Source organism: Dreissena polymorpha, chromosome 3 (assembly GCF_020536995.1).
Source record: "Dreissena polymorpha isolate Duluth1 chromosome 3, UMN_Dpol_1.0, whole genome shotgun sequence".
NCBI classification, from domain to species: Eukaryota; Metazoa; Mollusca; class Bivalvia; order Myida; family Dreissenidae; genus Dreissena; species Dreissena polymorpha.
The window spans coordinates 150,656,999-150,681,383 of record NC_068357.1 but is presented as its reverse complement, the minus strand read 5'-3'; the positions used below and the strand labels follow the sequence as shown (position 1 = coordinate 150,681,383).

Sequence of the window (24,385 nt, the reverse complement as noted above, 5' to 3'; positions counted from 1 at the left end):
TTTGCGTTTAGGTCCACTTTTTTCAGAAAGTATCAATGCTATTGCATTCAAACTTGGTACACTTACTTACTATCATGAGGGGACTGGGCACGCAAAGTAAGATAACTCTGGCGTGCATTTTGACAGAATTATGTGCCCTTTTTATACTTAGAAAATTGAAAATTTTGGTTAAGTTTTGTGTTAAGGTCCATTTTATTCCTTAAGTATCAAAGCTATTGCTTTCATACTTGCAACACTTACTAACTACCGTAAGGGGACTGTGCAGGCAAAGTTATGTAACTCTGACTGGCATTTGGACGGAATTATGGGCCCTTTATACTTAGAAAATTGAAAGTTTGGTTAAGTTTTGTGTTTTGGTCCACTTTACCCCTAAAGTATCATAGATATTGCTATCATACTTGGAACACTCGCAAACTATCATAAGGGTACAGTAAAAGGACAAGTTGCATAACTCTGGATGTCATTTTTATGGAATTATGGCCCTTTTTTGACTTAGTAACTTTGAATATATGGTTAAATTTTGTGTTTCGATCCACTTTACTTCTTAAGTATCAAGGCTATTGCTTTCAAACTTCAAATACTTTCATGCTATCATGAGGTTACTGTACCTGGCAAGTTGAATTTTACCTTGACCTTTGAATGACCTTGACTCTCAAGGTCAAATTATTAATTTTCTCTAAAATTGCCATAACTTCTTTATTTATGATTAGATTTGATTGATACTTTGACAAAACTACTCTTACCTGACATACCACAATAGACTCCACCCAAACCATCGCCCGTGCCCCCCCCCCCCCCAACCCCCCCCCCCCCCCCTATTTTTTTTTTTTTTTTTTTTTTTTTTTTAAGATCATCTCACAAATGACCACCACACCCTCACACTATACCCCCCCCCCACCCCCACCCCCTCCCCAATTTTTTTTTTAAACGGTTAAAAAACAAAACTATTTATTTTGATTATTTTATGTTTGAAATACCGTCCAACCATCGCACCCAAGAATCCCCCCCCACCCCCCCTCCCCCCACCCGAATCCCCCCCCCCTATTTTTTTTTTTTTTTTTTTTTTTTTTTTAAGATCATCTCACAAATTACCACCACACCCTCACACTATACCCCCCCCACCTCACCCCCCCCCCCTATTTTTTTTATGAAACGGTTAAAAAACACAAATATTTATTTTTATTATTTTATGTTTGAAATACCGTCCAACCATCGCACCCAAGAAACCCCCCCCCCCACCCCCCACCCACCCCCCCCCCCCCCCGATTTTTTTTTTCCTTTTTTTAGCATTTTTGGAAGAAAATGTAATAAATGTCCACACCCCCACACAATGCACCGCTCTTCACTCCACCCCTCCCTCCTTTGTGATTGAAAATGAGAGTCCCTTCACCTTTAAAAAGAAAATAGATGAGCGGTCTGCACCCGCAAGGCGGTGCTCTTGTTTTTTCTGCATTTAGATTACGTTGAACATTGCTTGATGAAATAATCATTTAATCGCCATCAACTAATAATCCCCGTAATTACCGCTATTTGTCGTCTGCTTTAACATTTGTTGATGTGTGATAATGATTTCATTTTTTTGTAATTTTTTTTTGTTTATGTTGCTCAAATATTACCGTTATTGCTTTAAAGTCAGCGGGCGCTAATTATAGTCTGCTTGAATGTTTCTTTATAATAAAGAAGACAATTTTGTTATTTTTCTATAATTAATGTATTTGTGTTGCTCAAAATACTAATTAACGTTAAAAACATTCAACACTTCTCAAAGGTCAGTAGTATAAAAACTTGAGTTATGCAATGTTGCACTTATTCACGTTTTCGCTACTTTCTGAAAACCGTACCATTCTACGCATGTTGCAAATGTCCGACATCTCGCAATTTTAAATTATGTATCTATGAGTAAAGTAAAGCACTACAATATCACATGTTTTTAAAACAATATTTCAACCCATATTGATTGGTTATTCGCAAGGTTACAGGTTTTTATTTTCTGCAGTCAAACGATATGCAATTTTAATTATTTTATTTCATGTGCAAAAGAGGTATCTCGACATGTTTTCGGACAGTCGTTTTCGGATACGGTATGGTTCGTCGATTTTTGTTTACTTTCAGCGTTCTTTATATCATTTTTATAGAATGACTAATACATATGCGGTGTTACGGATGGTCTGGTTGACAATATTTCGTATTGTACAAAGCAGAACTTGCACCTAGACAGACTTTAAAAATCGAACAATTTGAAAGTGCAGTTTTCTTATTTTATTAACCAGGTTTTCCGAATGAAAAAACTGGTTATTAACCAGGTTTTTTAACCAGGTTTTCCGAAGGAAAAAACTGGTTATTAGATTGGCGAATGCGGGCGGGCTGGCTGGCTGGCTGGCGGGCGGGCGGAACAAGCTTGTCCGGGCCATAACTATGTCGTTCATTGTCAGATTTTAAAATCATTTGGCACATTTGTTCACCATCATTGGACGGTGTGTCGCGCAAAATAATTACGTCGATATCTCCAAGGTCAAGGTCACACTTTGAGTTCAAAGGTCAAAAATGGCCATAAATGAGCTTGTCCTGGCCATAACTATGTCATTCATTGTGAGATTTTAAAATCATTTGGCACATTTGTTCACCATCATGGGACGGTGTGTCGCACGAAAGAATCACGTCAATATCTCCAATGTCAAGGTCGCCACGACTAAAAATAGATTTTTTTAAAAAACAAACTTTCATAGGGGGTTAATTTTGTTTGTTCATTTCAAAAGTTCAGTTTGAGTTTTCTCCCTTTATCAGATTTTTTTTTCACAATGAAAACCTGGTTTTGTGACAATTTTGTCCCTTGTTAATAGTACTTTAATAAAAGTATTTACCTTTTTGTTTTAAAGTATATATGTATGTAACTGTAGCTGATGTCTGGTTTGTTGAGTCACACACACAACCTTGATTGTATTCTTTATTGTAAAGTCATGATAATATTTTAGAAGAAAATGACACTGATATTATGCTTGTTTTTAAGTATATATTATAACTTAAATCCAATAGATATACATTTGATAAAACATAGATAAAATGAGATTCATTGTTTTTTCTTTTTGCCTTAAGTACCATTTTGCGGAAAAGTCCACGTTTTGGCTATTTTTTTTTTAAGGAAAAAAATATGGCTATTATTTTCTGAAGGCCAGTGTGAGCACTGTAATAGGCCCCTGTTATATAAGGCTGAAAACCCCTGCGTCCGACTGAAACTTTACCAGCCATGGCGAGTACAAACAGCCTAATTTGTTGACTGTTTTTAAGTGACCTGATGTTCTAGTGATAGATGCATCATAGTGAATTAAAAGCAGACTTCTTTTGTATTTCATGGCCCAAATCAAGTCCAAAGATACTATTACGCGGTATTCTGTGTATTATACCACCCGAGACTAAAAAATCTGTCAAAACACCAGTTTTATATATCGAACCAATTGAACACTGACCGATACACATTGAAAGTTTACTTTCATTTTTGACCGAGTTTCAGAAATAATTGGTACATATTGCATCAAACTAAATTTAGAGTTAATTAATGATTGGTTGAATAAAAACAGTGCTTAATGCGCGCACATCGCGCTGAACGATTACACACGCCTCTGTCCTAAATGGATGTCATATAGAGGCATGCCCTACATTTCATGTTATGGATTCATCTGCTTAGTGCATATGTGTGTTTATTTCTGGAAAAAGGAGAACGTCTGTGTTCATGAAATTCTTAAACACATTTATCGTCAATATTTTCCAGAAGTTATGAGGTTTTGTATAGGTGGCATGATTGATCGTTTAGGTGTCCCGCTTTTTAGTCAAATGCCCCGACATTTTTAATGGAATGTCCCGATTTGGACTTGAAAATTTCAGGCATGTATGGAAATCAATGTCATACGAATGTTTCCTAATTCAAATAATACTGTTAATATACACTAGAAACCTTCAACTGACAGCATTACACCAGACCATCAGACACAAAATTAGTGCAGTGCAACATTTAACTTTAACTGGCAGGGCTTTCGCTAGGTTAAAATTTTCTTTCGCCACCCATCTTGGCTTTTTCATTTTTTGTGTGCCACTTTAAAAATTTGAGCAATTTTGTAACCATTCTTTAATCATAGTTCTCAATGCAATAGAATTTTTTTATTCTTTGTTTTATTACTAAAAACCAATATTACTCTAGTCCTTACTTGAATGTCCAGTTTTAATATGTATGTATGATGTACATTGTATTTAACTAAGTTTCATTAATATGTTAAACCCTATATCTGCTATGAAAGTGATAACTGGTAAGCCTCATTACTGCTGAATAAATTACTTTTTAGCTCGACTATTATATATAAAATATATATATATAGTGGAGCTATCCTACTCACCCCTGCGTCAGCGTTTCCGTTCCGTTTCCGTTAGCTTTAGCGTGCAAATGTTAAAGTTTTCGTACTACCCCAATTATTTTCATTGTCCCTTGACATTTTGCTTTCATATTTTGCATACTTGTTAACCAACATGACCCCAACCTATAAACAAGAGCAGACAACTCTATCAAGCATTTTTTCATAATTATGGCCCCTTTTCCACTTAGAATATGCAGCAAATATTAAAGTTTGCGTACACTCCCGAATATTTTCAATGTCCCTTGACATATTGCTTTCATATTTTGCATACTTGTTTACCATCATGACCCCAACCTACAAACAAGAGCAGACAACTGTATCAAGCATTTTGACAGAATTATTGCCCCTTTTATACTAAGAATATGCATATTATTGATAAATCTATGTTAAAGTTTGCATACTACCCCAAATATTTCCTGTGTCCCTTGACATATTGCTTTCATATTTTGCATACTTGTTTACCAACATGACCCCAACCTATAAACAAGAGCAGACACCTGTATCAAGCATTTTGACAGAATTATGGCCCCTTTTATACTTAGATAATTGAACATTTTGCTTAAATTGCCATAACTTCTTTATTTATGATCAGATTTTATTAATACTTTGACAAAACAACACTTACCTAAATACATACCACAATGGATTCCACCCAAACAAAACTCCACGCCCCAACCCAGAATCCCTGCCCCCCCACCTCCCCCCCCGAATTTTTTATTTTTTCCTTTTTTTTTATTTTTGAAAGATCATCTTATAAATGACCACACCCCACATTATACCCCCCTCTCACCCCCCTACCCCCCCAAAAAAAAACTTTTTTTTTTCCTTTTATATTTTTTAACGATCGTCTTATAAATGACCACACCCCACATAATACCCCCCTCTCAACCCCTCTACCCCCCCCCCAAAAAAAAAAAATATTATTTTTTTCCTTTTTTTTTTTTGAAAGATCGTCTAATAAATTGTTGAATATGAACAATTTCCCCATGATGGCTTATGTTATACTGTCAAGCACTCGAAAAGTCGAGCGCGCTGTCCTCTGACAGCTCTTGTTAGCTCATCTACTTTTTGAAAAAAAAAAATGAGCTATTGTCATCACCTTGGCGTCGGCGTTGGCGTCGGCGTCCGGTTAAGTTTTGCGTTTTGGTCCACTTTTCTCAGAAAGTATCAATGCTATTGCATTCAAACTTGGTACACTTACTTACTATCATGAGGGGACTGGGTAGGCAAAGTTAGATAACTCTGGCGTGCATTTTGACAGAATTATGTGCCCTTCTTATACTTAGATTATTGAAAATTTTGGTTAAGTTTTGTGTTTAGGTCCATTTTATTCCTTAAGTATCAAAGCTATTGCTTTCATACTTGCAACACTTACTAACTACATGTGTATCATAAGGGGACTGTGCAGGCAAAGTTATGTAACTCTGACTGGCATTTTGACAGATTTATGTGCCCTTTTTATACTTAGAAAATTGAAAATTTGGTTAAGTTTTGTGTTTAGGTCCACTTTATTCCTACAGTATCAAAGCTATTGCTTTCATACTTGCAACACTTATTAACTATCATAAGGGGACTGTGCAGGCAAAGTTATGTAACTCTGACTGGCATTTGGACGGAATTATGGGCCCTTTATACTTAGAAAATTGAAAATTTGGTTAAGTTTTGTGTTTTGGTCCACTTTACCCCTAAATTATCATAGATATTGCTTTCATACTTGGAACACTCGCAAACTATCATAAGGGTACAGTAAAAGGACAAGTTGCATAACTCTGGTTGTCATTTTTACAGAATTATGGCCCTTTTTTGACTTGGTAACTTTGAATATATGGTTAAATTTTGTGTTTCGATCCACTTTACTTCTAAAGTATCAAGGCTATTGCTTTCAAACTTCAAATACTTTCATGCTATCATGAGGTTACTGTACCTGGCAAGTTGAATTTTACCTTTACCTTTGAATGACCTTGACTCTTAAGGTCAAATTATTACATTTTGCTAAAAATGCCATAACTTCTTTTTTTATGATTAGATTTGATTGAAACTTTGACAAAACAACTCTTACCTTACATACAACAATAGACTCCACCCAAACCATCTCCCGTTCCCTCCCCCCTCCCCCACCCCCGAATCCCCCTCCCCCCTATTTTTTTTTTTTTTTCACTTTTTCATCTCACTAATGACCACCACACCCTCACACTATACTATACTATACCCCCCCCCCGAATCCCCCCTAATTTTTTTATGTCCCCCACTCTAGAAGTGGGGGACATATTGTTTTTGCCCTGTCTGTTGGTTGGTCTGTTGGTTGGTCTGTTTGCGCCAACTTTAACATTTGGCAATAACTTTTGCTATATTGAATATAGCAACTTGATACTTGGCATGCATGTGTATCTCATGGAGCTGCACATTTTGAGTGGTGAAAGGTCAAGGTCAAGGTCATCCTTCAAGGTCAGAGGTCAAATATATGTGGCCAAAATCGCTCATTTTATGAATACTTTTGCAATAATGAAGATAGCAACTTGATATTTGGCATGCATGTGTATCTCATGGAGCTGCACATTTTGAGTGGTGAAAGGTCAAGGTCATCCTTCAAGGTCAGAGGTCAAATATATGTGGCCCAAATCTCTTATTTTATAAATACTTTTGCAATATTGAAGATAGCAACTTGATATTTGGCATGCATGTGCATCTCATGGAGCTGCACATTTTGAGTGGTGAAAGGTCAAGGTCAAGGTCATCCTTCAAGGTCAGAGGTCAAATATATGTGGCCCAAATCGCTTATTTTATGAATACTTTTGCAATATTGAAGATAGCAACTTGATATTTGGCATGCATGTGTATCTCATGGAGCTGCACATTTTGAGTGGTGAAAGGTCAAGGTCATCCTTCACAAGGTCAAGGCCATCCTTCAAGGTCAAACTTCATATAGGGGGACATTGTGTTTCACAAACGCATCTTGTTTTGTTTTTTTTAAAGATCATCTCACAAATGACCACCACACCCTCACACTATACTATACCCACCCCACCCCCACCCCAATTTTTTTTTTGAAACGGTTAAATAACACAAATATTTATTTTTATTATTTTATGTTTGAAATACCGTCCAACCATCGCACCCAAGAATACCCCCCCCACCCCCCCTCCCCCCCCCTGCCCCCCCCCTCGAAATCCCCCCCTATTTTTTTTAAATTTTTTTTTTTTTAAATCATCTCACAAATGACCACCACACCCTCACACTCTACTATACCCCCCCCACCCCACCCCCAAATTTTTTTTTGAAACGGTTAAAAAACACAAATATTTATTTTTATTATTTTATGTTTGAAATACCGTCCAACCATCGCACCCAAGAATACTCTCCCACCCCCCTCCCCCCCCCACCCCCGAATTCCCCCCCCCTATTTTTTTTTTTTTATGATAATCTCACAAATGACCACCGCACCCTCACACTATACCCCCCCCCCACCCCACCCCCGCCCCCCCATTTTTTTTTGAAACGGTTAAAAAACACAAATATTTATTTTTATTATTTTATGTTTGAAATACCGTCCAACCATCGCACCCAAGAATCCCCCCCCCCACCCCCCACCCCGAATTTTTTTTTGCATTTTTTTCCCGCTTTTTTGGAAGATAATGTAATAAATGTCCACGCCCCCACTATACACCCCTCTTCACTCCACCCCTCCCTCCTTTGTGATTGAAAATGAGAGTCCCTTCACCTTTAAAAAGAAAATAGATGAGCGGTCTGCACCCGCACGGCGGTGCTCTTGTTATAATAGAGGCTGAAATGGGTGGTTAATGCCAATATTCTGAATTTCAATTATTATATGTAATAATTAAATAAAACCTATATTTTTATTGTTATCCCAACACTTTTTGAAAAGCGTGGGGATATTGTTGTTATCTCCGCCATCTGTCCGTCCGTCCGTCTCTCTGTCCGTCCTTCCTGGCCACTATCTCCTCCTACACTTTAAGCACTAGAACCTTGAAACTAACACACATGGTAGCTATGAGCATATGTGTGACCCTGCACTATTTGGAATTTTGATCTGACCCCTGGGTCAAAAGTTATGGGGGTTGGGGTGGGGCCGGGTCAGAGATTTTCACTATTTTTATGCCCCCCTTCGAAGAAGAGGGGGTATATTGCTTTGCTCATGTCGGTCGGTCGGTCTGTCGGTCGGTCGGTCCGTCCACCAGGTGGTTGTCAGACGATAACTCAAGAACGCTTGGGCCTATGATCATGAAACTTCATAGGTATATTGATCATGACTCGCAGATGACCCCTATTGATTTTGAGGTCACTAGTTTTTATGTTATTTTACATTAACTTCTTTATTTCTACACCGATTTACTTCAAATTGATACTGAACATTTCTTATGATAATACGGTCAATCTCAACTATGCATGGCCCCATTACCAACCCTGGGGTGCTTCTCCCACATAGACCACGCCCATCCAACATTGCCTTTTACTATAATTTCTTCATTTCTACACCGATTCACTTCAAATTGATACTGAACCTCTCTTATGACAATACGGTCAATCTCAAATATGCATGGCCCCATTACCAACCCTGGGGCTACCCACCCACATAGACCACACCCATCCAAAATTGGCTTTTACTATAATTTCTTCATTTCTACACCGATCACATCAAATTGATACTGAACTTCTCTTATGAAAATACGGTCAATCTCAACTATGCATGGCCCCATTACCAACCCTGGGGCACCCCACCCACATAGGCCACACCCAACCAAAATTGCCTTTTACTATAATTTCTTCATTTCTACACCGATTCACTTCTAATTGATACTGAACTTCTCTTATGACAATACGGTCAATCTCAACTATGCATGGCCCCATGTCCAGCCCTGGGGCACCCCGCCCACATAGACCACACCCACCCAAAATTGCCTTTTACTATAACTTCTTCATTTCTACACCAATTCACTTGTACTTGATACTGAACCTCTCTTATGACAATACGGTCAATATCAACTATGCATGGCCCCATTACCAACTCTAGGGGGCCCCGCCCACATAGGCCATACCCACCCAAAATTGCCTTTTACTATAATTTCTTCATTTCTACACCGATTCACTTCTTATTGATACTGAACTTCTATTATGACAATACGTTCAATCTCAATTATGCATGGCCCCATTGCCAACCCTGGGGCGCCCCGCCCACATAGGCCACACCCACCCAAAATTGCCTTTTACTATAACTTCTTCATTTCTACACCGATTCACTTCTAATTTATACTGAATTTCTCTTATGACAATATGGTCAATCTCAACTATGCATGGCCCCATTACCAACCCTTGGGCGCCCTTGGGTCAAACATGTGGCGTGGGGATACGCGTCGGCCTCTGCCGCGCCATTTCTAGTTTGTTATAGATTGCAGAACATGATGGTACTTTTAACATTTTGATTTTTTATATGTGTACAGGTGTATAACTTACACACATTGTGACTAAACCAGTAATGTTCAGTCTCATTTTTTCTAAGGCTAAAGCTATTTTCAAACTTGTTAATTTCTAGAAATAAAATATTGAATCAAATATATATTTTGTTACATATATTAAATTATATTAAAAACTAGAAATGGCGCGGCAGAGGCCGACGCGTATCCCCACGCCGCAGGTTTGATCCAGGGTTGGTAATGGGGCCATGCATAGCTGAGATTGACCGTATTGTCATAAGAGATGTTCAGTATCAATTGGAAGTGAATCGATGTAGAAATGAAGAAGTTAATGTAAAATAACATAAAACAAGAGATGTGTTTGTCAGAAACACAATTCCCCCTTCTGTGCCGCTTTGATTTTTTAATTTTTTTTTTTCATTTGTCAGGTTCATTACTTACCTCCCTTTAAAGCTTATTACTTCACTTGGATTTGTTTTTTTGACCTTTGACCTTGAAGGTGACCTTGACTTTTCACCACTAAAAATGTGCAGCTCCATGAGATACACATGCATGCCAAATATCAAGTTGCTATACTCAATATTGCAAAAGTTACGGCCAATGCACCATACTGGGGGCATAAAAATGAGTGACAATCTCTGACCCGGCCCCACCCCAACCCCGATAACTTTTGACGCCAGGGGTCAGATCAAAATTCCATATGCTCATAGCTACCATACGTGTAAGTTTCAAGGTTCTAGTGCTTATAGTGTAGGAGGAGATAGTGGCCAGGACGGGGGGACAGACGGACGGACAGACGGCGGAGATAACCACAATATCCACACGCTTTTCAAAAAGCGTAGGGATAAAAACATTTAAATTCTATTTAACAGCAGAGATTCTCAATCTGACATGTAAAGGAGCCTAATATGTATTGCCAGTACCAGAAATCTAAGAGGTTGCCTCATCTCATTTACTCATTCTTGAGGCCAATTAAATGCACAAGCATAGTTAAATGGCACAAGGCAATTAATCAAGGCATCATCTATGAACCATTTCAAGAAGTCTAATGGCTCCTGACTGCCCATTTCAATGTTCAACTTTGCATGACCTCTATTGACCTGCCATTCTCCAAGTTTTATTGATTGGTCACTTGTTTTCACAAATTATTTTATTGCCACTTTTCTAAAACTTCATTTGGCTACAATTGTGAATAGCAGTGGAGGCCATGTCTGGCTATAATTGTCAATTGAAAACTTATTGTCATGGTTTGATATCAGATTTTTGTGTAAGTTTTATATTGAGCATTTCTCTAAAAAAGACACTGAATTTCATGTTGATCGTGACAGATGAAATGTTTGTTACAAATTGTTGCCCTAAACTAGCATAAACTGCATTAATCAGTGATTTTTTTCCTTCTTTATAAAGTATTTCCAATTAAAGAAAAATGACAAAATTCCCTAGAAAGAATGAAAATTGGGTTAATTTCGTTCCAAAATCGGCTAATCTTCAAATACACAACTAAAATGAGCACTGAACTCAACATTGAAAGCATAAAAAGACATGTAAAACAATATTGAAATGGGTTTGTGCAATTAGGTACCAAGTAATTGAAAAGACCCCCAATTCCCAATCTGAAGATTTCAGTAAAGGATTTTTCAAAATTTCATTGTTTATTGCGCTAATTTTCCCAATTGGCACCGTGCCGATACTTTTCCCAATTGGGCAAAAAAAATATACATGCATGTTAATATTATTCAAATATTGCGTTTTAGTTCTTAACTTTTGGAACTCAAAATAGTATCACCCTTTATTTCAACATATTGATTAAAAAAATTCCTAAGAAACCTAAGGGTTTCTTTTTGTAAACACATATTGTACCTAAAATTAATTCCAAATAACAAAATAGTAAAGCTTAAAAACTAAAGAAAAAACATTGATACTGGAATAAAATGCCATAATTAATGTATGCAAACATTCCATGTGTATTTATCTTTCAGAAATGCTTAATCAACGCTGAGAAAAATTTGCCTTCTTAACAATCACAAGCAGCCAGTTCTAATTGATCAACCCTAAGCGCGGACAATGGCCACTGGAGACCTGGATGTTATCAAGGAGGTTCCAGGCTACAAGGTTATACTGAAGGCTGTGGTCCGCAGCCAGATACAACAGCTGGTAGGTCAAGGCCATTCAATTAACAGCTGATAGGTCAAGGCATTAACAACTGGTAGGTCAAGGCCATTCCATTAACAGCTGGTAGGTCAAGGTATTAAGAACTGGTATTTCAAGGCCATTCCATTTACAGCTGGTTGATCAAGGCATTAACAACTGGTATTTCAAGGCCATTCCATTTACAGCTGGTTGATCAAGGCATAAACAACTGGTAGGTCAAGGCCATTCCATTAACAGCTGGTAGATCAAGGCATTAACAGCTGGTAGGTCAAGGCCATTCCATTAACAGGTGGTAGATCAAGGGATTAACAGCTGGTAGATCAAGGCATTAACAGCTGGTAGATCAAGGCATTAACAGCTGGTAAGTCAAAGCATTAACAGCTGGTAGATCAAGGCATTAACAGCTGGTAGATCAAGGCATTAACAGCTGGTAGATCAAGGCATTAACAGCTGGTAGATCAAGGCATTAACAGCTGGTAAGTCAAGGCATTAATTAACAGCTGGTAGATCAAGGCATTAACAGCTGGTAGATCAAGGCATTAACAGCTGGTAGATCAAGGCATTAACAGCTGGTAGATCAAGGCATTAACAGCTGGTAAGTCAAGGCATTAACAGCTGGTAGGTCGAGGCCATTCCATTAACAGGTGTTAGATCAAGGCATTATCAGGTGGTAGATCAAGGCATTATCAGGTGGTAGATCAAGGCATTAACAGGTGGTAGATCAAGGCATTAACAGGTGGTAGGTCACAGCCATGAAATGTGCCGATAACAGCTCACAATTGAGACAAATTGAGCGATGTTCTTGGAAAACTGGGCTTAATGCATGAGTTAAGTGTCATCAAAGATTAGCCTGTCAGCACAGGCTTAAAAGTACGACTTTTTCTGCCTTAACTTGATTTTCCACAAGAAAATTATGCCTTTAAATGAAAAATATCATAAAAGCAAAAAGTTTCACAGGCTATTCTGGGGCTTTTTGCAAAGGCATAAAGCCCAGTTTTCCCAGAAGATGCTAAATTTATTGCGTAATGTTGAATTTGTCATTTTTAACCAGGTTTTCCGAAGGAAAGAGCTGGTCATTAGATTGGCGAATGTCAGCGGGCGGGCGGAACAAGCTTGTCCGGGCCATAACTTTGTCGTTCATTGTGAGATTTTAAAATTATTTGGCATATTTGTTTACCATCATTAGATGGTGTGTCGCACGAAAGAATTATATCGATATCTCCAAGGTCAAGGTCACACTTTGAGTTCAAAGGTCAAAAATGGCCATAAATGAGCTTGTCCGGGCCATAACTATGTCATTCATTGTGAGATTTTAAAATCATTTGGCACATTTGTTCACCATCATTGGACGGTGTGTCGCACAAAAGAATTACTGTCAATATCTCCAAGGTCAAGGTCGCCACAACTAAAAATAGATTTATTTTGAAACAAAGGGGATTAATTTATTATTTTAAACAATCAGTTCAGTTTGACTTGTCTCCCTTTATCAGACTTTTTTCTAATTGAAAACCTGGTTTGTGACAATTTTGTCCCTTGTTGGATATTTTATTGGTTTGTAAAGAACGAAACGTAGCCAAATACATTTTTCTTAAGGGTGTGTTTGACATTAAACTTTTTGGTGATATTAATATTTAGTTTTGGAAGATAATTCTAGCAAAAAAAAATGGTGATTTTTAACGGATTTTCTTTTGAGTTTATGGGACAAAAAGAAGACATTGCATTTGTTCACTTGTTTTCTCAAAGGTTAGGGGTTTGATATATTTAACCAGGTTTTCCGAAGGAAAAAACTGGTTATTAGATTGGCGAATGCGGGCGGGCTGGCTGGCGGACGGGCGGAACAAGCTTGTCCGGGCCATAACTATGTCGTTCATTGTCATATTTAAAAATCATTTGGCACATTTGTTCACCATCATTGGACGGTGTGTCACGCGAAATAATTACGTCGATATCTCCAAGGTCAAGGTCACACTTTGAGTTCAAAGGTCAAAATTGGCAATAAATGAGCTTGTCACGGCCATAACTATGTCATTCATTGTGAGATTTTACAATTATTTGGCACATTTGTTCACCATCATGGGACGGTGTGTCGCACGAAAGAATCACGTCAATATCTCCAATGTCAAGGTCATCACAACTTAAAATAGATTTATTTTGAAACAAACTTACAAAGGGGGTTAATTTTGTTTGTTCATTTCAAAAGTTCAGTTTGAGTTTTCTCCCTTAATCAGATTTTTTTTCACAATGAAAACCTGGTTTTGTGACAATTTTGTCCCTTGTTAGTTAATAGTTTAACATTGTACAGTTGCCCTCTTTTAAGTCAGCTCAAATCAGCAGCATCTTGTATTCCTTGGAGCTTCAAAAAACAAAGTGTTGTTAAATAGTTTTGTCAAAATAGCTTGTCGATTTATCTGCCTCCGTATTGTAAAATAAATAAAACACCAGACTTGATAAGTCATTTAACTTGACCACAATCTTCCCTTCATTTCCTGTATGCAAATATAACTGTTGTTTATGCAATGGAAAAAACAACATGAGAAATTTGTCTTAGTGGCAGATAGACCAGTTGACTGCCTAAACAAGTAACAGCCGGCATGGATGGAATGTGTTACCATTAATAGTGACAATATGTAATACTTGACCATATTCTTCCCTGCAGATGGACCAGTGGGCTGCCCATACGAATTATGGCCCGCTTTTGATGCCAATTTGTTATTAAAGGCGGAGGGATATTGCTTTGGCTTTGTCCGTCCGTCCTTCCGTCCGTTCGACCGTCCGGCACTTTTGTGTCAGGAGCCATATCTTGGAAGTGCTTTGGCCGATTTCATTGAAACTTGGTATGAGTATATATATGGATAAGACGATGATGCACGCCAAATGCCATTGTACACCATCTGTTAATAACAGGGTTATGGCCCTTTGTATCTTGAAAAAATGCTTACATCTGTGACAACGCTCTAGTTTGGCGGGGGATATCAATTCAACGAATTTGCTTGTTTATAGTAATGATATATAATATATGACCATACACTTGCCTGCAGATAGACCAGCTGGCTGCCTATACAAATGAGGAGTCTATCATCCTGACGGCTAGCGTGGCGGATGGAACGCTCAGTCACATTGGGTCGGAGTCGGGCAAGTCTTTCCTCAGCGATAACGAGGAAGTCAAGTCACAGTTCCTAGGCTTCTGTCTCAAACGTGAGACTTTCCTTTTATTGTTTCTTATTTACACACTCTAACACTTGTTATTGTCATTTGGCTTTCTATTAAGCTCACTTGAGCAATACACGTCATGGGGAGCTTTTGTATTTGACTTTTGTCCACATGTTGTGCGTAGTCAACAACGTAGAGGCCTCCTTTATTTCCCAATCTTCATGAAACTTGATAAGAACATTTTCCAAATAGTGTCACTGACAAGGACAAGTTGTTGTTTTTTCGGTATTGTGGGGTGAAGAACAATGGTATTAGGCCAAATGAAAGAAAAGGTTGTTAACAATAGAGGTTGCATTTGTAGCTTAATTTTTGTGAAACTTTTTCAGAATATTTGTCCTTGTTATATCTTAGAATATGACAAAGCTTGGTCATGCAGGTGGTGTGAGAATTTTCAGCCAATATGCTGAATTCGGAATTTGTTTGTATAAGACTAGATCAATATTTGTAAAGAATTTACCACAAAATTAATTATTTTTTTAAATTTTCATTTGTTAGCTCGCGAATTGAAAATGCAGAACCTGATAATAAAACGAATGACTTTACGTAAAATTCATCAATTCTTTTAGTGAATTCACCAAGTAAAAATACTAAAATATTTTTTGTTAGATATCCATCATAAAGTACACAAGGAAAATGAAACTGAAACGGAAGACACTGCATAAAATTGATAAATGTTATCTTGAAAATTATTATTAAACACGTGATTGGACTGCGCTCTAGGATATAGGGTTTAATGCAAGTACGTAAAGTGTATTCTCAGATAATTGTGCAGTCTACACAGGCAAATCGGGGACAACACATTCATAAATGAAAATACCATAGAAGCAGAGTGTCGTGCCGATAAGCCTTTGCAGACTGCACAGGCTAATCTGGGATGACTCTCTATGCACATGGATACATCCCAGTTTGCAGACTGCACAGGCTAATCTGGGATGACTCTCTATGCACATGGATACATCCCAGTTTGCAGACTACACAGGCTAATCTGGGATGACTCTTTATGCACATGGATACATCCCAGTTTGCAGACTACACAGGCTAATCTGGGATGACTCTCTATGCACATGGATACATCCCAGTTTGCAGACTGCACAGGCTAATCTGGGATGACTCTTTATGCACATGGATACATCCCAGTTTGCAGACTGCAAAGGCTAATCTGGGATGACTCTCTATGCACATGGATAAATCCCAGTTTGCAACTGCGCAGGCTAATCTGGGATGACTCTTTATGCACATGGATACATCCCAGTTTGCAGACTGCACAGGCTAATCTGGGATGACTCTCTATGCACATGGATACATCCCAGTTTGCAGACTGCACAGGCTAATCTGGGATGACTCTTTATGCACATGGATACATCCCAGTTTGCAGACTGCACAGGCTAATCTGGGATGACTCTCTATGCACATGGATACATCCCAGTTTGCAGACTGCACAGGCTAATCTGGGATGACTCTTTATGCACATGGATACATCCCAGTTTCCCAGATTGCAGCTTTATTGATCTATGTCATCATAGAATTTGTTTTTAAACTGATTCAAGAATTAACCAAATATAATTATTGCTATTTTTTATGCCCCTGAAGGAGGGCATATAGTGATCGCACTGTCCGTCCGTCTGTCTTTCTGTCACACTTTGCGTGTAGGTCTTGTAAAATGCTCATAACTTCTATGTCGCTTCAGATTTAACCTTCATATTTGGTATGAATGTGTATATGGACAAGGCATTTCCATACGCACACAAATTTTTACCCCTGTGACCTTGACCTTAATCTTGCGGTCTACGTTTAGGTTTCGAAATCTGCGTTTATGTTTGCGAAAAATGCTCATAACTTCTTTCAAAGCATTTTTCGGGGGCATATGTCATCCTATGGAGACAGCTCTTATTTTAAATGTGTTTGTTGTTGTCAGATCATCACTTGAAGCAGCAGAAGGAGAAGGAGACTGCGCGCCAGGCGGCCGAGGAGAGGATCCAGAGGGAGCAACAGGAGAGACTGCAGCAGATGATGGCTGCGCAGGCTTACCAGAGTCCCCCGTCTCTCCTGCAGGGCCCCACCCAGCTCTACGGGGTGCCAAGGCAACCAGCGCCACGGCAACCAGGCTATGGCCAGGGGCAGGGTCGGTTCTCAGGGGCCAGGCACGAACCTTACCCTATTGGCCGGCCCGTGCGTAAGCCACGTCCTGTGGGGACTGGTCAGACTCCAAGTCAGGATCAACAGGTTCAGCAAGGAGGTGATGAGAACGTGGGTGATGTTGTGAATGTCAAGGCAGAGCCTGGTGATGATCCTTGTGGCACTGTCAGTGTGTCCAGTCAGATTGCCAATGGGAATAAGGGGAATGATTCTGTGCCGTGTTCACCTGCGAGAAAGGACAGTGAGAGGCTTAGCAGCTCTCACGAGGACTATGATGGCGTAGGGGACAGCGATGGGGCCGAGGCTTCTAATCTCACAGGGGATGATCAGGGGTTAAAGAAATCTGAGCTAGACACCTCTGTGACTTTGAAACTGGAAGAGTTAACTGACACTGACCTTGATCTTGAAATCACTGGTGTGGAGCCTGGCAGGGTCCCTGAACAGCAGGGCTGGGACCCTGGTGTTTCCATGGCGATGAACTTTGACCTCCCAGGTGCTATTGGTTCCCCGACAGAAGCGATGAACAAGCAGGGATACAGTAAGTGCATATTTTTGTTATACCCCCTGTTTTACCAAAGTGTAATGCCTGTAGGACGGACTTGGTGGTTTTGCGTGTAATTTATTATATGTTTAGTCATGAAATTATAAGAGAAGTCATGTTTAAACTCATTCTAATCTTGTTTTCAATGTTTTAATGAAACCAAGAAATAACCAGTTTATAGTTATTGTTATATTTGGGCAGGAGAAAATGGCCGTAAAGCGGGGATGGAAACTAACTTCTCACAATTAGTTGCCCGCACAGGCAATCATCTTTAGTATGTTCAGAGCTTTTCACCCTTATATAACAGGGGCTGAAATTCGGCCCCTTCCTAATTGAAAATAAGGTCATTTTTTCCCAAAATTGATAGAGAAATTTCCCAAATTGTTTTTTACTTTTACATATTGGGCATCTCCCAAATTGAAAGCATTGAGCCCTATTATGATTAAGAATGCACCACATTGTGTCTTTTAATACTTCTGCACAATGAAAAGACCCTGTTTCAAAAACTTTTAAAAGCATGGTCTTCCCAAAATGAACAGTTATCGTGCATGAAATTCCCAATTTGAAAGGCTAGGGCCTCTTCCCAATTTCCTGATGAAAAGCCCTGATGTTGGTAGCCCAGCTAAAGAGTTTTTAGCCCAATTATGTACATGTCATGTGTATGTAATACTTTTTTTCAATAAAATAATAGATAATAAAACAACACCATTGTTGAAATGACACACTTTAAATGAATTATTAGCCTGAATTAAATCATTTCCTTGTCCTAAATAAACTGATGATTAATTCACAGCTGCCAATTTGTTTTCAAAGTTTAATTGCACTGAATTGTTATAAACGCTAGTTGAATGATCGAACTACCAACATTTGAAATTGAGTTGCCCTGTCCAAAATCAACATGCCCCGGGCTCACGGGCAACCACAACTTTCCATCCCTGTTAAAGTAATAAGTTTTCCACATTTGGTGATTATGTTTCCAGATAACATTGTATAAAATGTACAGTTTCTTAAAAAGCAGGTAAAATATAAAGTCCTGTTACCATATAAGAGTCCCATCTTCCAGCGTTATTCTTTGGTTTATGATCAGACAATTGATTACTCACTCAGATGGCGTTTGAATGGTTAATTTGCCATAAATTTTTGACAGTTAGTGCCTTTGGTAAAATAAACACTTACAAAAATGAATTATAGAATGTATGTTTCCAAATTTAAATGCAGTCTTATATTATGAACTTGTCTGATTTACTAAATGCATATCTTTAGCAAATCTTGGCTTGACAATGCCCACTGTAATTCAAGTTTATTCTCCACTATATGGACATTGAAGTGATTTATCAATTTGTTTGATTACATTTGATATGTGAATGATCTTGAGTAAAAGTAGTGCAGGTTGTTTGTGCAGGCAGCTAGTGAAAGAAATACCCTGGAAAGAAGCATAAAGTGTGTAAAAAGTTTGGATGTATAATTTCCTCAAACAAACCAGACTTACCTGTAAGTTGATGTTTGGTTGGAATTCTATGTAGTCATAATTCAGCTTGAAGGGATCAAATGAGATCTGTATTGACCGTATTGTAATTCGTCAGTATTTAACACTGAAGACGCAAGTAAGATTTGTCTTATTGAAGGATCAAAACATATTCTATTCCACAAAAGAGGGTGGGTCATATAAAGCAAACATGAGGTGGGCATTAATCTCTTCAATAGTAATATTGAATGTTCGAAAACAATTTAAAAACAATTAAGCTACTGAGATAGCTATTGTTGAGAGACCAATATTCTTAAAAATATTAAAAATGTTAAGTCCCTAACTGACAAGAAATATTGTCACGGTCTATTTGTTCTCAGTGTTAAACCGAAAACTGGTTTATACTGTCTGAGATACAACGGTCAATGCACATCTCATTGGATTCCGGAAATAGTATGAAGTAATAGAATTAGGAATTCAGCAAACCCTTATTGATTTCATTATCTGATTACATTTGTTCAGAATTCTGTTTCATTTATTCATACATAGTTGAACACATCTACATAAAAGATATTTTATAAAAAAAATGAGTACCTGCAAAGAGTTTGTTCAAGATCTTTCACAAAATACATATTTCATTTGGGATCCTTGTTAGGGCTGTCACGATACGCCGTGAGCGTACCGCGGTATATCATGATACGGCAACACTGTATCGCGGTACGTACCGCGATATTTTACAGAATATGTATCTGTAAAAAAAAAAGTTTACAAACTTTATTAAACTCAATAATCAGAAAACACTGGTATCATAGTATGACTAGAAACTGTAAAAGACACTGTAATAAACTTGATAGAAGTTGTCATTGTTATTGTTAATGTTATTCGCGTCTTTTTCTAAAATGTCCGCCATGTTGTTTACAATAGCTGTGACTACGACCTGTGTAATTCGAACGCTTCAAGGGCATGTTTAAAACGCGGAGTCAGCAGGCCCAGTATTGAAAATCCGTAGCGTTCTGACTCTTCCTCGACTTATTCATAATCTTAAGATAACATAATTTGGAAGTGCCATGCTTTGAATGATCGATATTCTAAAGAAAGAAAATAAGAAATAGAGTAAACCTCTTTTGGATAATTATGAGCTTATTTGCAAACGAAATCTAACCCAAATTCCAAAAAAGGTACGGACCTATACATCGCCGTATTTTAAACGTGAAAGTTAAACATCTACCAGTGGAAGCGCTTGCTTGACCTGGATATTAACGGATTATTTATTTAGCCCTTTTGAATCGCTCTACAGTTTTCAAAACGATATCTATATCAAAATAATTACGTAATGTATTTATATATGTGCTAATATAATTATATTAAAAAAACCGGTGCGGCAATGCCGTACCGCGGTGCGATTTTTTTCACGACATGCACCGCGATATACCGGTATACCGGTGAATCGTGACAGCCCTAATCCTTGTACAAGTCTCAGCTCATAACATTTGTTGAGTTGGATCTTATGCAATATGATATCATGTAGAAGTGCCAAATAATTTAACCCTTAAAGCGCTGGAGCTGAATTTTAAAGGCCTTTGCAAACAGTTTGGACCCAGATGAGACGCCACAGAACGTGGCGTCTCATCTGGATCCAAACTGTTTGCTATTCTGATAGTATTCTTTGAAAAAAATCGAAGAAAATGCTAATTTTAGAAATTCTGCAGACGACATTTTAGCAGACGACAAATTTCCCAGCATGCAATGGGTTAATACACTAAAAAGAGCTTATATTTGGTACACTACTTTATCACACTAAATTTAATAAAATATGAAAGGCTAAAAGAATTTACAAAGAACATAAAAAGAAATACTTTTTATAATGTATATTTGAACATGTTATAGTTAAACTCGTGTGTATTTTGCTCTGAAACATTTTGTTGATATTCATGAAGTGTGTCTGCAGCTTTAATAGTTGTTTGTTAGAGATTATACCATGTACGTGTGCTTCATAAATAGAGTTCAAAGACTTTCATTCAGCATAACCAATGCTTTTTGAAAGTATTCCCTTTAAAATATACTGTTGTAAAGAATCAATTTATTGCTATTCTATAATGGGAACATGTAAGTACACTGTATTTCCTGTATGCCCAACTCAAATATATAGTCATCTACAGAAGTTTGACATCCTATTGACTGAAGTAAACATGTACTTTATTTTATTTATGATTGAGACGTACTTATGAAAACACATTGTGTATGGATGTGTGAATCAGTAATATGGACTGTTTGGTTATGTTTTTTTTTAAATATGTAAATTGGTGGAAATCTCCACACTTGCATGAATGCAGGCACCCTAGCACGGATGGAAGAAAAACAGGAGACATGGTGCTTCAAGAAATACCAGCATACTTGACTGTATTTGTTGTACACTATCATGTGTAGCCCATGAGCTAGAAGGAAACTGAAAGCAAACCGTGAGATGAATATGAACATGTAATATACATGTTGGAGAAAATGATCTGTATTCTGAAGAATTGTTTTTGCAGAATGCTTAACAAAAATGTATTTGTACTTTTTTGTCACTTTGCTTATAGAAACATCATCTGTTTGCGTATCTTTGATCTTGAATGATACTTTTTGCAAACATTAATTAAGTGCGATTTCAGTATTTCACCTTCTGGAAATAGGCTGGTCGTTTCAGGTTTTGTCCAGTGAGATACATTTTGCATTTTGTGAAAGCTGTGACGGCTACATGTTTTATACATCCTTGTTGTTATGAGTTTGCTCGATTTTAGAAAAGTCTTGGACGAAAAGATAAAACCACAAAAGAAAATACAACATTATGTAGTATGTATTGCTTCGTATTGCTTTGCTTTCTCGATAAATTATACTGGAAATAAACTCTTGAATCTTTTGACAGACTTTGTGTTGCATGTTCTTGCTTGTGCCTTAGTTTTATAATAACATTAGTTTCTTGTTTTATCATGTAGGAAAGTAAAAGAATTTATTAAAGTACGTGTTGTTGCTTAAATCAGTAAATACACACATACATAATTAATTGTATTATTTTCTATTATAGTTATGACAAAATATATATGAATAATTTGTTGTATACTAATATGGGTGGGTACTTGTTTCAGTTATAGTGCCTTTCTGCTTTTAGTAGTTTTCTAAAGAAATATATAATTATTGTTCATATTATCAATGTTTTTATGTCCCCGGTAGGGTGGCATATAGCAGTTGAACTGTCTGTCAGTATGTCAGTCTGTCCGTCCGTCCGAAAAAAAATTAACGTTGGCCATAACTTTTGCAATATTGAAGATAGCAACTTGATATTTGGCATGCATGTGTATCTCATGAAGCTGCACATTTTGAGTGGTGGAAGTTCAAGGTCAAGGTCATCCTTCAAGGTCAAAGGTCAGATTTTTATTTTTATTTCAAAGTGGCGTTCTCATTAAGCTGCACATTTTGAGTGGTTGAAGTTCAAGGTCAAGGTCATTCTTCAAGGTCAAAGGTCAATTTTTTATATATTTCAAAGCGGCGCAATAGGGGGCATGGTGTTTCTGACGAACACATCTCTTGTTATTTAGAATCTTGCTATTGTGCATATTCCCTAGAGTCAAAGAAAACATGTCAAAAAATCATGTGCAAAAAGTCGCAAAATGTTATTTCATTTTTAAGGTGAAAAGTTATTGATAATGTACACATTTTGTGAGGGGAAAGTGCCTTATTAATTGGTTCCTGCTTTGTAAATGTTGTTATAATGTAATCCAAGAAAGCCTTGAATCTCTATTCAATCACATACGGTCAGTAATGCCCGCAAGTCAAGTGTCCCATCTCAATGCTTCTTAAACTAAAGTAATATGGAACTTTTATCACCTTCAGACTCAAGGCACTCTGACACTGAAAAATGGACCGAGCAGGGTATCGACTTGACAACATCTGGTGGAAACTCTGTTACAACACGAAAACCAGGGAAACCAGCCACCTGTACAATGTGTGGCAGTTCATTCACCACCAGTTGGCACCTGAAAAGGCACATGAGTGTGCATACAGGTGCCAAGCCATTCAAATGCGAGACATGCGGGAAATTGTTCTCTCAGAAGGCCAATCTGAACACACACCTAGTCACGCATACCAATTACAAATATATCTGTCAGTGATTATTGTTTCAATATATTAGTTTAGAAATGAGCCATGAGTTGTGAAAAAGAGTGTAAATAGGGTGTGCGTAAAGTGTCATCTCAGATTAGCCTGTGCAGTCCGCACAGTCATATCAGGGATGCCACTTTCCGCCTTAACTGGATTTTCACTTAGAAGAGACTTCCTTTAAATGAACAATTCCATAAAAGGGGAAAGTGTTGTCCCGGATGCCTGTGTGGACTGCACAGGCTAATCTGGGACGACACTTAAGGCACATGCATTATGTCCAGATTTCGCAGAACAAGGCTCATTAACATGGGCCCTTGGCCCCTCTGAATTTTCGCCAGGCTGCAAGATTTTGTGACAAGCCGCAATAATGTCCTCGATACAAGATTTGTTGAAATGACAAATGGGGCTTCTATTGTCAAATGTTAATTTATTACCTTGTTGAATTCTTCTTTTTTATCTTGTATTGTCATCGCTTTGTTTAATTCTTCTGGATGGAGAACTGTTTTGAAAAGGAAAGAAAATGCTTAATATGTGACATTGTGAAGTGTTCTGGAAACAGTTAATTTATACACAACAGTGCAATGTTATTTTAAATGCCGAGGACTTTTATTGTAAATTGTAACAATCTTTACACATGTTATGAGTAAAAATCCTGCCAAGTTTTTGGTTCTGTGTTTTAGGGTTAAGATAATGAAACATGTTTTTAATAATTTATGTTTTATTTAATACATATAATTTATTTAAATATATGCAGGCTTTTGCACAATAAAGCATAAATATTGTATTTGAATTCTATGTTATAATAAAAATGTAAAATTATATTATTCATTTGTTGTTCTTTATATTGTTAAAATTTCTATGACTACCTGTTGTTATTGATTTACCACAAAGTATGTTTATATTAAGCCAATCA

At 37.6% G+C, this 24,385-nt stretch overlaps 1 protein-coding gene across 17 annotated transcripts in view; it reads left to right on the top strand.

The window, feature by feature from the left end:
• The window catches only part of LOC127871985 (zinc finger protein with KRAB and SCAN domains 5-like), an 87,735-nt gene that overhangs the window by 2,934 nt on the left and 60,416 nt on the right, over nucleotides 1–24,385 (top strand). For 15 of the 17 annotated variants that reach the window (XM_052415336.1, XM_052415328.1, XM_052415326.1 and 12 more), the window contains exons 2-4: nucleotides 11,812–11,986; nucleotides 15,022–15,178; nucleotides 17,109–17,867. In XM_052415336.1, coding sequence (XP_052271296.1) covers nucleotides 11,897–11,986; nucleotides 15,022–15,178; nucleotides 17,109–17,867 — 1,006 coding nt within the window. In that variant the 5' untranslated portion in view covers nucleotides 11,812–11,896. Of the gene's footprint in view, nucleotides 1–11,811; nucleotides 11,987–15,021; nucleotides 15,179–17,108; nucleotides 17,868–21,668; nucleotides 22,154–23,205; nucleotides 24,216–24,385 lie in introns of those variants that run through there. The other 2 variants (XM_052415322.1, XM_052415337.1) reach the window with 2 other exon arrangements.